This window comes from Chinchilla lanigera, unplaced genomic scaffold (genome assembly GCF_000276665.1).
Source record: "Chinchilla lanigera isolate Chin_1 unplaced genomic scaffold, ChiLan1.0 scaffold00024, whole genome shotgun sequence".
Classification (NCBI taxonomy): domain Eukaryota; kingdom Metazoa; phylum Chordata; class Mammalia; order Rodentia; family Chinchillidae; genus Chinchilla; species Chinchilla lanigera.
In genome coordinates, this window is record NW_004955425.1 from 4,654,647 (window position 1) to 4,668,157 (window position 13,511).

At 37.7% G+C, this 13,511-nt stretch overlaps 1 protein-coding gene across 4 annotated transcripts in view; it reads left to right on the forward strand.

Annotated features, from left to right (window-relative positions):
- Nucleotides 1-13,301, forward strand: part of Rnls (renalase, FAD-dependent amine oxidase) — a 299,328-nt gene extending 286,027 nt beyond the window's left edge. For 3 of the 4 annotated variants that reach the window (XM_013514895.1, XM_005385879.2, XM_005385881.2), the window contains one exon: nucleotides 11,975-13,301. In XM_013514895.1, the coding sequence (XP_013370349.1) occupies nucleotides 11,975-12,127 (153 nt within the window). In that variant the 3' untranslated portion in view covers nucleotides 12,128-13,301. Of the gene's footprint in view, nucleotides 1-2,504; nucleotides 2,597-11,974 lie in introns of those variants that run through there. The other variant, XM_005385880.2, reaches the window with a different exon arrangement.
- The last annotated feature ends 210 nt before the right edge of the window (nucleotides 13,302-13,511 follow it).

Here is a 13,511-nt window from a genome sequence, read left to right on the forward strand (position 1 = left end):
CATTCTTTATTGTGTGCTTGTTCTGAGCAAGTGCTCTTCAAAGTAGGCTGCTCCCGTATTTTCAGGACTTTAAAAGATAGAATAGATCTAAACAGATTCACTGTAGACCTCAGCAATTAAATACACAATTTCAGCAAAGTGTGTCCTTTGCAGTTTAAGCTCACTAAAGCTGCTACATGGATCATATAATTGATTTGTGGCACATTCTGCTTGCCTCTACCCAATGGTTTATTAAAATAGAATAGACAAATACCAATAAAGTGAAAAGCTCCACTGAGAATTGACTAAACCACATCACTTTCTTCACACCTAGGGTATTGCAACCAATGGTAATTTTATAGCAGCTCTCTGTAGTACTAGACACAGAACTCTATAGCTGGTAGTCCATAACACAAGCAAGACTTTCCCTAAAGCACAACAAAAGAAATGGGTTTATGAAATCACCATTAAATATAATAGAACACTGGAGAGATGAGTAAAATGGAGGAAAGATGAGATGATGAACACAACACATAAGAATCAATTAAAAATATACCATCTCTGCAGCAAGGGACCCATGTGTTGATGAAGCTCTTTATGAATATAAAGTACTGTAGCATAATACAGTATAGGACTGAAAGCCTCAAAACTTAGTGACCAAAAGAGGGATAATATTCAAAGCAATATACCTAAAAATAGATTAAATGGTGTAATCAGCACCCTACATGATCATTATTATCTCGGTTTTGAGTATCATGTATATTGAATAATATGCAATATAGGATGAAAATAATTTTTCATCATTACTTTTCTTAATAATGTAGTAAATATACTCCATGTATATATAGTTTCTGTTGTGCTGTTAAAATCTGAGCATAAAATAAGTTTTAAGAAAGAATTTTAAAAGTGTATAGATATAAATGAGATAGGTTACCCAGAAAAAGTAGTTTCTTTACTCTCTGACACATAGCTTTCAAGAATATATTTACAATTTCCCTGGAAAAAAAGTATTTAAAGGATTATTTAGACTTCCTGTTTGAATTTTCAATGCAATTTAGCCATGACCTATGGCAATAGTGAACTATGGGTTGTGTATGTTCTCCATCTTTTGAAATTAAGGCAATCTTGTGTATATCCCATCAGATATAAAGGTATTTATTTACAATTCTGTACTAGTCAGCTTCCTGGTACTGTAATAAAGAGCCTTAGATTATCACCTTAGAAGAGGCAATATTTATTTTGGTTCATAGTTTGCAGAGCTTTCAGTCTATACTCACTAGGCCCTGTTGTTTTTGAGCCTGTAGCATGCAGGCGCACAAAGGCAGAAAGCGTGTTGTAGATCAAAGCTGCTTACTTCACCACAGCTGGGAAGCAAAGAGAAAGGATAGACCAGGGTCCCAGTATCCACTTCTACGGCGTGCCCCCAGTGGCCTCATGTCCTCCACTAGGTTCCTCATCTTAAAGGTTCCACCCCCACCCCCAGCAGCTCCAGAGACTCCTGACCAAGCTTTTAGCAGATGGGCCTATGAGGGTCACTTTTTCAAACCATGGCATATACGTGCTCACCTAGTTATACTTTAGTTTTCAAGGCATTCTAGACAGTGGCATTTGGTGACATCAGAGAAGGCAAGAAATCATCTTTCTCTCTTATTTGAAACTGAGGCTGATTCAGATACTCCTGGTGTCTTTTTCCTGGTGTCTACAAAAGGTGAGCCAGAGGCAGGACAATCCCACTCTACAGGTGTGATGTTGGAGGTGTCAGCAAGGATGGTGAGTTCCAGAATAACCGTTGTCCTGTGTGCTGCAGCTGCACATAAACTGGGTTAGAGCAGTGAGGTACCAAGTTTGATGAAACACAAAGTTAATTAGCATAGTTAACGTGAACAGAAAAAGCAAAATTTAGAGACCAAGAAAGGAATTATTTTAATAGAGAAAAAAAATTATTATGTTTAGAGACCATTTGAACCCTAATAATTTTAAACTTTAAAAAGTTTGAATTCATTTTTGTTTGTCTGCATACATGCACACAATGAATAAACATTTCCTCAACTCTAGCCTTGTGCCATAGAATAATAAATACCAGAAATACAAAGAGGAATAGGGCACAGCCCTCATACCTTGCTATTTTTGAGTGCTCAAAAGATTTTTAAACATGAATGTCTCTTGCCAAATTTCATTCTGATGAGTTAAGCATAGAAGAATGAACATCATTTTATTGGATTTTCAGCAAACCCCAGGGGATTTTTTTTTAAATAGAAGTAAAGCGTAGAAACATTACAGTTCAGACTTGACCAGTAGAAAAGAAAATCTGTATTCAACTTTCATGTATCAGATCTTCCTTTTCTGTGCCATGGAAATTTACTTAGCGTTGTTAGTATTGTTACTGTTGACACACGCTGAGGTCCCATCTTTCTCAGAGTCCTTGGACTATTTTCCCATCTATAAATATGTAAACAAACATTTTCACTGACGTCAGAGTATATTCTATCTCTCTTTCATTTGTACTTCTTGTGTTTTGTAAATAGGCATATGATAGATGCTATAATCATGCCCTGGAAATACAGTAAGAATGTGGAGATATATATGAATCGCCACATGAATCAATATGAACCACCTTTCCCTTCTAGGGTGCATACAATGTGGAGGTAGGTATTTATTCCACATTTGTTTAAGCCTTTTCTCTCTAATTCCTGTATTCCTCCAAACCTTTTATGCTTGCTACCTGAATATTTAGTCACAGGTGAACAAATGAATAATGTGTGATTCTAGACTCTAGTTCTATCTAGATCAGTATTTGTATAAGAGAGGTTGTGCAGGTTTCTAGGAAATAAGTTTTACACAAGATTTCACTCCACTTTAAAAAATGACTCATCAAAAAATAATGCCTCATCCATTCACTAAGGACACACTCAAGCTACTCAGTATTACCTAAGATTACTGGTAGTTTTCCAAAGATTACCTGACCCCTCCCTGCTTTCTGGAAAACAAGCTAACAGAGACTAGGCTCTGAGACACATTAAGTCTTACCCCAGAGCAGTGGTTTCATGCATGTTTGTCTCGTGGACCAGAAAAGCACCTAAATATTTTGGGAGTTGATATAATATTGCCATCTTTTCGTTCATGGGTTAATCAACTTTCTGTTACCGTAACAAAATAGCTGAGGTAATGAACTTGGAAAAAGGAAATGTTTGCTCAGTTTTGGAGATTCCAGTCCACAACTGTGTGGTCCCCTTGGCTTTGGGCTGGTAGTGAGATTGAACATCATGGCAGGCGTACATGGCAGAGAAAAGCAGCTCATCTATGGGCAGAAAGCAAAGAGAAAAAAAAAAGAAGCAAGGGTCCCATAGTTTCCTTGGGGGGCATGATATAATCACCAAAGGATTTCCTGCTGGACCTAATCTCCTGAAGATTCTACCACCCCTAATTGTGCCACTCTAGAGACCAAGACATTAACACATGGACTTTGGGGGACATTCAAGAACCAAACCTTAGCAGCTCTGCAATTAAAAATTTAAAAAGCAAGTTGGTCATAGTGGCAATGCCTATAATCCCAGCACTCAGAAAACTCAGGCAGGAAGATTGTGAGTTCAAAGCCTGCAGTACAGAGCAAGACTCTGTCTCAAAAAACCAAAAATTAAAAGCAAAAGCACAGCAATAAGAATTTAAAGATAATCAAACATTGGTAAAGATATAACTTTATAACAGATTCATAAACATTATAAACCTAATACTTTTAGCTCTGTGGAAAACCTCATACTTCTTCTTTTCTCGTCTTGCTGTAAATTGCCTTTTGGGAACCACTGCCTTTGTGCTTTGCATAGGGGCTATAAAAGAATGAACTAACCAAATATTCAATTTCTGCTATTTATGTACCATGGCATGGTTTTAGGTTTATCCTGGCAGCAGAACAGAGAAAGACAAGGAAGTGAGAAAGACATATGAATCAGCTCTATACCCCTCAGACTTCATATCTGTTCATTATTGCCAGGGCGGTCAATACCTCACACATACCGTGGACAGAGGAAATGCCAAGGCCAGGAGATTACTCGCAATTTTCCCGAAGCACATTCAGCTAGGAGACATTAAGATTTCCCTGAGTGCGGGGACAATTTAAATGAAGGAGTCACCATCAGATACTAGAATGGTGGAAGATTAAAAAAATTGAAAAGACGTAGTGTGAGTATCACAGTCATAAAGGAGGCCTTAAACATCCCTATCTGCTGTCAAAACTCATACATATCCAAGACTAGTAACAGTGACCCACAGGAATGGAATGGAATGTAAGAAAGGATTAAAGTTATCTACAATCTTTTACAAGGGCTGAGTTATTTTTAAAATTTTATTTAATGTGAATTAGTTCGTGTAGTACCTCTTTTCCATAGGAGATACGTTTCAGAATCCCTACTAGATACCTAAAACTGCAGATAATACTAAACTCTCACTATATATATTTTTCCTATACATACCATGGTAATGTTTGTCTTAGAAATTAGGCACAGAGGTTAACAAAAACATAATATAGAACAACCATAACTGTACACTATAATAAAAGTCATGTGAATACCTGCCATGGGTCAGGTAGTGTATACAGCGTGGTTACACCAGACGCGGATGATTCACATCCGGGGCAGACCAAATGGAGAAGCATAGGGGGACAGCACAGAATCTCAGCATGCCGTGCAGAGTAATGTACAGTTTCAAATTTAGGAATTCTTTCTTTCTGAATACTCCATATAATATCTTTTGGATCACAGTTGACCATGGGTAACTGAACTGTAGGACACACAAAACTACCCGTCAAGGGATACATTTCACATCCGGGCAGACCAAATGGAAAAGCATAGAGGGACAGCACAGAATCTCATGCATCCACTGGGAGTCTTGGAATGGATCCCTTGCAGATAAGGACTATGGAATGCCGTTGAGAAAAAAGGAGATCCTTTTATCCTGTTGGTGTCACACATATGCTTATGTTTGGAAGTAACTGAGGTGTGCTTTCTCACAAACAAAGATAACCCTTACCAAATTTAAAGAAAACCCTGAAATGCTGCAGGTTACCTTCCTGTTGTTCAAAATAGTATCTATTTCAGTAGTACGAAGAACTGTGACGTTTTCCCCATGATAAGTTCTTCAGCAAAGGTGCAGGTGGAGATGATGAAACCTGAGACAGTGCCCCATACCAAAATGACAGCTTGATGGTTTTTCAAAAGCCTGCATCCTCTATCTTACTTTTAAAATGGTCTGTTTTAGAAATATCTACTCCCTCAGGCCTTACAACTCAAAGGGAAAGCACATAGCCCAGGGTGCAGGCTGCAAAGAGCAGATCCCTGCAGCTAAATGCAGAGGCTGGGAGAATACAACAGTATCAGTCACTTTATAATGGTATTTCTGTTTTGTTCATGCTTGATTGAGAGCTCCACAGATTTTGAGTCATCTTCTCCAATTCTATTTTCCCACAATCCCTGGATTTTTGAGTGCAGTTTTGTAGAATTACAGCTATAGGCAAAACACCTGTACTTTATTTTCACAGGGCAGTCAGGGCCCTGCTGTGATCCATACATAGGCAATAATCTGGAGGGGAATTTAGACAGAGGGGAGTTTCCATATTAGAAGAAATTGTAATTGGGCTCCCAGCATAATCTCAAGGAAATGACTCTGATGCAGTCCTATTTCTTAGCATTAAAAAATATCTCCTGTTTGGAGAAAAGCAATGCATCAGACTCTCCTGACTTAATGGGAAAAGAAATGGAGAGAAAATAGTAAAGCGTGTGTAATTCCTTTACTTCTCATTTCATGTTTGCGCTGCAGTCTTCTAATTCAAAGCTGGTATATAGAATTCCTCTAAATGCCAGCTTCAATTGACTGGTGATGGTTGCCTGAAGCACCGAAGCGAGAATGATGCTAAAGTCGAGAATGATGCTAAAGCCACTTCTGGGCTCCATGGAAAAGAATGCCACAATTGATTAGCGATGTGTGTCAGGAGTTGCTGCACATGTGTCACCCCAATAATCTACGACACAGCTGGGGAAATCTGCCTACCAAGATGAATGGTCCGGAAAGACAGCCAGACTTGGTTCAGAATCAGTACATTTACCTTTGTAAATGAATGCATCGATTCTCTGATTACTAGTCTATCACTGTCAGTCTCACACAAGGCTGCTCATTTTGGTGAACTGAGAAAAGGAAGGGCTTAAACCAGCAATGCTAACGACATGAGAAACCCAGACACTGAGATGCTGTGCCTAGAAGCCCCGCTTAAAAGGTCTGCTCACTTGCTCATTATTGTCTTATTTGTTAGATAGTTACTATTACGTATCGCTGTATCTCTCCCCTTACCCTATTTAGTATATGCCATATTTCATCAGCGGTAAGAAGTCATCATGTTGGTATTTCCAGCAGACAGTCAACATGTAGTCTTTACGCCTGTGAATTTTGTTATTTCCTGCTGAGCTTACTGTTTAAATTATCAAGTTATTTACGGATTGTTTAAAGCAAGAATATGTGGCCTAATTGCTGCCTGGAAACCCTTCTTTCCTAATGAAGAGAAAATATATAATCTGAGCTTGTGGAAGAGATGTCACGGCTCAGAGAGAGTACTGGAAAGAATAACTCAAAGAATAACCCCTCTTGTTAAAAAAAGAATGAAGAAGTCACATTACCAGTGCTGTGGATGATACTAAAGACAGATGGTATGGGGACGAGCGTGGACATCAGACATCAGCAGCTTTGAGTTAAAGCAGTTAAAGAGGGATTCAAAGAAGTCAGATTCTAAATATAAAATGCTTCACTGATGTATTTCTCTCTTATTTCCTTTTTTATGCTTGCAAAAGACCTGCACAGATAGGTCTAAAATAATTTTTTTAGTACATATAAAATTAAGTTTTGTGCTGTATGGCACTTATAACACAATATGCATTGTGCTTTCTTATTTGCACATAAAGTGTCAGTGCTTCCAATTATTGATATCATAGATTCAATGAAATATAATGTTATTTACATCCATAATGTAACAAATGAAGAAATATAGCAGCAGGAACTTGATTATTCAGTAATTGTCCAAGTTCCCTTATAAAGTTAGTGGCACATAAGGATTAGAATTTATGAGATCTTAATTCTTGACCACTGACTGGAACATTAGCTGGTGCCATGTTTTAGAAAGTTGGATTAAGTAACCAGATTATGTACTCAGCAGCCAACTGGAACCAGCCTGCCTTAAATATAACTGCTCTGTGCCAGACCGATGGGATTGTTCTTGTGACTGAGTGCCTACTAGACCAAGGAGGTGCTCTTGCTGTCAACGTAGGTTTGGAAGGAACAATTACATTCTCATGTGTGGCACTGAACTTTTTTGCTGTGACCTGTCATTTTGTAGAAATGCTCAACTTGCTTTGCCTCCTTCTTTCTTTCCATCTTTCATCCACACACCAAAGGGATTTTTTATATTAACTTTTCTAGTGAATAGTCACGATACAAAGAATCTATTAGGCTGTACCTTAACAATATCGTGTCACTCTTTGACACACAGGATCAGTAAGTTTGTGTGGTTTAACTTAATACATGGCATGTGAAACACTCCCGTAAAGCACCACAGACAGAGATGGGAGGACAGCCCTTCATTCGTCATTACTGAGAGCCTTCCACAGCAGCGCTTCCCCTTGCACCTCTGCCCAGCTCTACAGGAGCCTCTGAGGAGCACTGTTTTTGTAGAAGAGTCCCTTGTGAAGATCTTCATTTGATCAACTGTGCGTATAATATTGTCTTTGTTAACTCAGTAAACATTTATCTTGTGCTCGAATGTGGGCTACACACTGCTCTCACCCTTGGTGACAAAGATGAGTGAGCCACAGTCCCTGCTCATAGGAGAATGTAGTCTAGGAAGGGAGATAAGCATGGACATAGTAACAGTGCAAAATAGCAAGTAACATAATAGAAATAAAATGCTGGGAAGGCAACGGAGCAGGAAGACCTCAGAGCAGGGGATATTTGTACTGAGCCTTGAAGGATGATTGGTTTAGTTGTCAGAAAGGAGGAGTGATACAGCATCACCCAGTGGAATGGCTTGTTCACAAAAGGATAAAAAGGAAAGTACTCATTTGAAGGTCCTTGGTTTGAATGTAGATAGGGCCTGTGGCAAAGATGAGAACAGTGCCAGGAGATCTGAATGGAAATAAGATCGCTTTTACAAAGGACTCTCTATGTGAAGCCTAGGAATTTGCAGTTTATTCTGCAGATGAAGAGAAATTGCAAAACATACTCACATGGGTTTAAGTCACGTAGAACTAAAACCACTTTTTCTGCCTTGAATTTATAATCCAATCCAGTCATCATTGAAGTTTATAGAAATATTACTTGATCCACTTTAGAGCAGGCAAGAATTCTTTCTGACCAGTCCTGGCACACATGTGAGCCAAAGCAACCTGGATTTCCAAGGGGTTAATTCAACCCTGACTACTCTCTTAAACACAGTCATTGAGATGTGGTTCCTCACTGTGGCTGGAAGTGTAGCCAAAGGCTGTGTTATTGCTAGAGATTGTGGCTTTGACAATTACATGCTCCTCCACTGCAGGGCTCTTTGCTTCACATGGCTGAAGGAGCTTGCCAACACACATGCTATGTTTTCATATTTTCCTCATTGGGTAATTGCACAATGGGTGATTCCCCCTATATGCAGTGAGATTGATTTCATCCAAACTGCCGACTGGCTCATTAGTGGCCCAGTTTTCCAGCCATGTGATTTGGCATCTGCCATTTACTACCCATCAAATTAAATTACATAGCACCAATAAATTACCAGCTCATGACTGTGCAGAATTTCTCCCTTAAGCTCCTCCTGCTTAATACTTGTGTGTTTAGTAGTGCCACGGTTTGTCTGTACAGGGATGTCAACTGGTATGTATCAAACCTCTACCACAAATGGAGATTTACATGTGTGTGTATATTCTACAAAGACATACATATGTATATATGTGTATATATATATCAATGAGTTATCCCATGTGTATGAATTTCCTAGATCCATAAAGCTGATTAACTATTAAAACATTTTTATTTTCCTTTAAATATTATATTTAGATAAATATATATGTGTGAATATATGAATGAGTTTTTCCATTTGTGTGAATTTTCCAGATGCCTAAAGCTAAGTGACTAATTACATATTTTGTTTTGTTTTACTTAAATCGAATCTTTATGGAAATGTTTCCAAAAGTATTAGAAGTGTGATTTTCTGAAATCAGCCTGCTCTGTTTGAATCTCTCTTTCTTCATCGACGAGCTTTCTGGCTTTAGGCAAGTTAACAATCTTTCTGAATCTCAACTTTATCTTCTATAAAAAAAGAATAATAGTAACCACCTCACAGGATTACAGTGCGAATTAAATGAGGTGTGCACATGAAACATTTGATATATAGTGAACTTTCGAGAACTGCTATCACTGGATACTTTATGCATATTAGGATTGATTTTCAGAAACAGAGGCCATCGTGAATATTAATGATGCAGGACAAGTAATAACTGACGCCCTTTGGGACCTGTTAAAAGCCAGAAAATTATTTAGCCCTTCACTAAATGTCCCCAGAATGCCAGGCTGCTTCCCAGTTTTGTCTGTTTTTTGAGTCTTTAACATAGCATCCTTTGCTTTCAGCCCACGCCATGATGTATTCTGAAGTCACTACCATCCAGAGGCCTAGAAGTTTCCTTCCTTCCTTAGCATTTTATTGCTGCATCAAATCATATACCTTGTTACAATTCCAAAAGCAGATTTTAAAATTTTAGTTAAATCCCTAAGCGTGCACTTTGGGATCTGTACTGTGTGCTATCTCCTTCAGCCACTCTAAGGTCATGTTTTCCGATTTCAAGACCACTTGCTGTGTGATGAATGATGTTGCTCTAAACGGACCACAGAAAAGTGAGAGGATACCCTCACAAAACGTTGTGTTTATATCTGAGTGGTGCTGGTATTGTTAGAAGTTTAACAAGGAAATAATTATACCACCTCTTTTGTTAGAGCAAACTAGCACATAAAAATAAAAAATATCTATGCAAAAATTTTGACTTTTAAATAAAAGGAAAAAAGAGAATAGAAGGAAAAATTGAAATTAAGCCTTTGGAAATAAAGAGGGGAAGAGAAGTTCAAGAGAGGGGGATGGGGAAAAAAACCAAGATGTATCACGTATGGGTACAGATTCCTTATGATGAATGTTATTATTATGTATATCTAAAATGCGCCAAGAAAATTAATTTTTAAAATCCAAAAGCCATGTAAGAAGAAACTGACAGAATACATTGAAAAAAGAAAAAATTGCTCAAACTTGCGCATGGCGCAACACTGTAAACAAACAAAAAGTTATAAAGGGAGGAGCTGTTGGGTGTGATAGCACATAACTGTAATTGTATCAAAACTGGGAGGCTAAGGCAGGAGGATGTCAAGTTCTGGCCCAACCTGTACTATTTAGTGAGTCTCTGCCTCTAAATAAAAATGTTAAAAGGGCTAAGGATATACATCAATACAAAGATCCTGGGTTCAATACCAGTACCAAAAAAAAAAAAAAGCATTCACTAAGTCTGTCTAGAACCAAAATTTCAGCACCAGAGTTCAAATAGTATTTACTACAGCTTGATATTTTTTTCTGATTTTTAAAGAGGAATAATAGCATAAGGCCTATAAGGATCTGGATTTTGTATGTGTAATACTGAGGATTGAACACAAGGCCTTCACACTGTTACATTTTTATTTATTTTATTTTATTTTATTTTATTTTATTTTATTTTATTTTATTTTGCCCTTTTTCTTTTTTTTTTTTGAAATAGGATACTAAGTCACTAAATTACTAGGCTGGGTTTGAACTTGCAATCCTCCTGCTTCAGCCTGTCAGAGTGCTGGGATTACAGACATATGCGCCACCGTATCCCTCTTGCCATGTCCTTTTCTCCGTTCAACCCCCTTCCCCAACATATGCATATACACACTCACAGTGACCTGCCTTACGGTGCTGCAGTCTCCTGAGCATGTTTTGCTTTCTCTTGCCCACAGATTGAGTGAGTGTTTACATAGTCTTCCTGGAATGACCCTGCCCTATTTCCTCAACTGGCCAGTTCTTATACACCCCTCAGATTCCCTTAGTCTCCTACATGAGTTGATTGCAGTGAATTAATTTATTCATGAAATACAGTCAGCAAATGAAACACATTCTGGCACACAGGAAGCACTCAGTAAATAATAGAAGGGAGCCACTCTCTACTTTTAAGGCAGCCTTAGTTTCAGGAGTAAGCTTCTGTAGGACAGGGATATGACATTTCAAAATTCTGCTGTTCCAGGCACAGGGCCTCTGTCAAAGCTTAGGAAATACCTGAAGACAAAAAGGGAGGGTAAAAGAGAGGAGGGGAGAGACAAAGTATGCCTTTATCCTTGGCCTGATATAACAAAGTACCATAGGCTGGGTGGCTTATAAACAAAAGAAACTTATTTTCCACAGTTCTAAGTACTGAAAAGTCCAAGACCAAAGTTCCAGCAAATTCACTGTTTGGTGAGGGCCCACTTTCTCATAGGTATCACTTTCTGGCTGAGTCCTTGCATGATTTAAAAAAAAAAAAATCCAACGAACTCTGCTGGGCCTAAAATATGACATTAATTCCTTACAATTTAATCATACCCCCAAATGCTCCTCCTCCTCCTATCATCACCCTGGGGGTTAGGATTTCAACGCAGGAATTTGGGGGGGTGTAAGTATTTGGGCCACAGTGCCTATTATTTTTAAATTCTATACACTTCTGATTATCTTATCTAATAATGAGAAATTTAAACATTTACTAATACAGATGTAAACATGTGGGCTGGAATGGGGATTTAAGGGGTTTTGTTTGTTTGTTTGTTTCTGATGTTCCTTTTGAGAAATATTGACTTCTCCAGGTAGACAAGTTTCGGATGTTGCCCCTGCAGCATAGTAAACACCAAATGTCAATTGTAATACTTTTTTTTTTTTTTTTACATTTTTCAGGTTACAAGTGGTGCAGCAAAATGCCCTGGCCAGATGACTCTTCACCTCAAACCTTTGCTTGCATGTGGAGGGGATGGATTCACTCAGTCCAACTTTGATGGCTGCATCACTTCTGCCCTATGTCTTCTGGAAGCTTTGAGGAATCATATTTAGTGCCTGGGTTCTTATTCTTTACGGTTACTTTGGGTTTTTGTCTCACAATTTTCTGTTATTGATTATTTTGTTGAGAGAAATTACTGGAAAATTGTTCTTCACTTGTCATTTTTCATATAGAGTATAAAATCAATCTTATAACTTTGACAGTTATACTCCATATAAGAGTGAAAACGTCTTTTACCTTATTCCTTTTCCACTTTTCTGAAATGCCAGTCTTTGTTAGAAAAAAAAAAAATGGTGCTTAGCAATAAGAAATAGACCGTCCCAAAAGCTGCATTAAGAATCAAAAGCAGCAGTTCATGTTATTATTTATCCCTTTAAATCTTTGTTCTGAATAAAGAATAATCATTATCAAACCCTCATTTTAAGTCTCAAATGTGTCCTTGATTCAACTTTTTTTCAAATTAGTGAGCTACAAGAGTTCTCCAAACTGGAATCCACAAGGTAGTTTTTGCTGGTTATTTATTTCCCAACTTATCAGATGCCATGGGGTTGTAATTTGGATGCTGACTTGACTAGTAAAGGAAATTCCCTGCAGATTTTCAGAAAATAGCAAGATTCAGTTTGATTTTCCTAGTCATATAATACTTTATAAGCTTAAAACAGATTCCAGTCTTAATATGAAAGATTAAAATCAAACAGTGAGAGAAAAATATATCTCTTTAACTTGTGTTGTCTCCTGTAGCTGGTGCTGTTACCTTTGCATGCTCTTAAGTATGTGCCTTGGCATTTAGACTGTGTCAAGTTTAATGAATTTTTGTGTCCAACCAAAAATATACTGAACTAGAAAATAGATGCACTTAAAATAGTTCAGTTCTGCCAGTGTAGTTCAGCATATCACTCATATTTGTCAGGGACTCAACCCCATGACTTGCAGGCTAGAGAAAAATTGATCCCCAGCCTTTTAAAACAAGCTACCTATTGCTAATTTGAAAAGTAAAGTGGTGAGTTTTGAAAGGAAAGGAATTAGTGCAACCTCCCAGCATAAAAAAGAAAAGTTCAACAAAATACTCCTTACTTAGTAGTTCTTAAAGATTGACACGTCCATTGTCATATGGACACATACATGCACAGGCAAAACATGCTTCTAGAGCTGTAAAGGGAGTTTTAAGATCTTGTGCCATATTGTTATATGTTTCCTTTCAGCAATAAATTGCTATAAAAATTAAAATGCCTGTATGTGGTTAATGTCACCTATTTTGAAAGCAGAGAAATCAAAACAAATGTACAATTTCTAGTCTAAAATACTGAAAAGTATGGGCTTTCTTCATCATTGTAACCTATGTTTGATCAACACTTGTCTTTACATTGATTTTACCTGTAAAATACGGTAAAGAAGTCATTCAACTGTATTTATTATTTTGTTTTTAGGAAATACAAC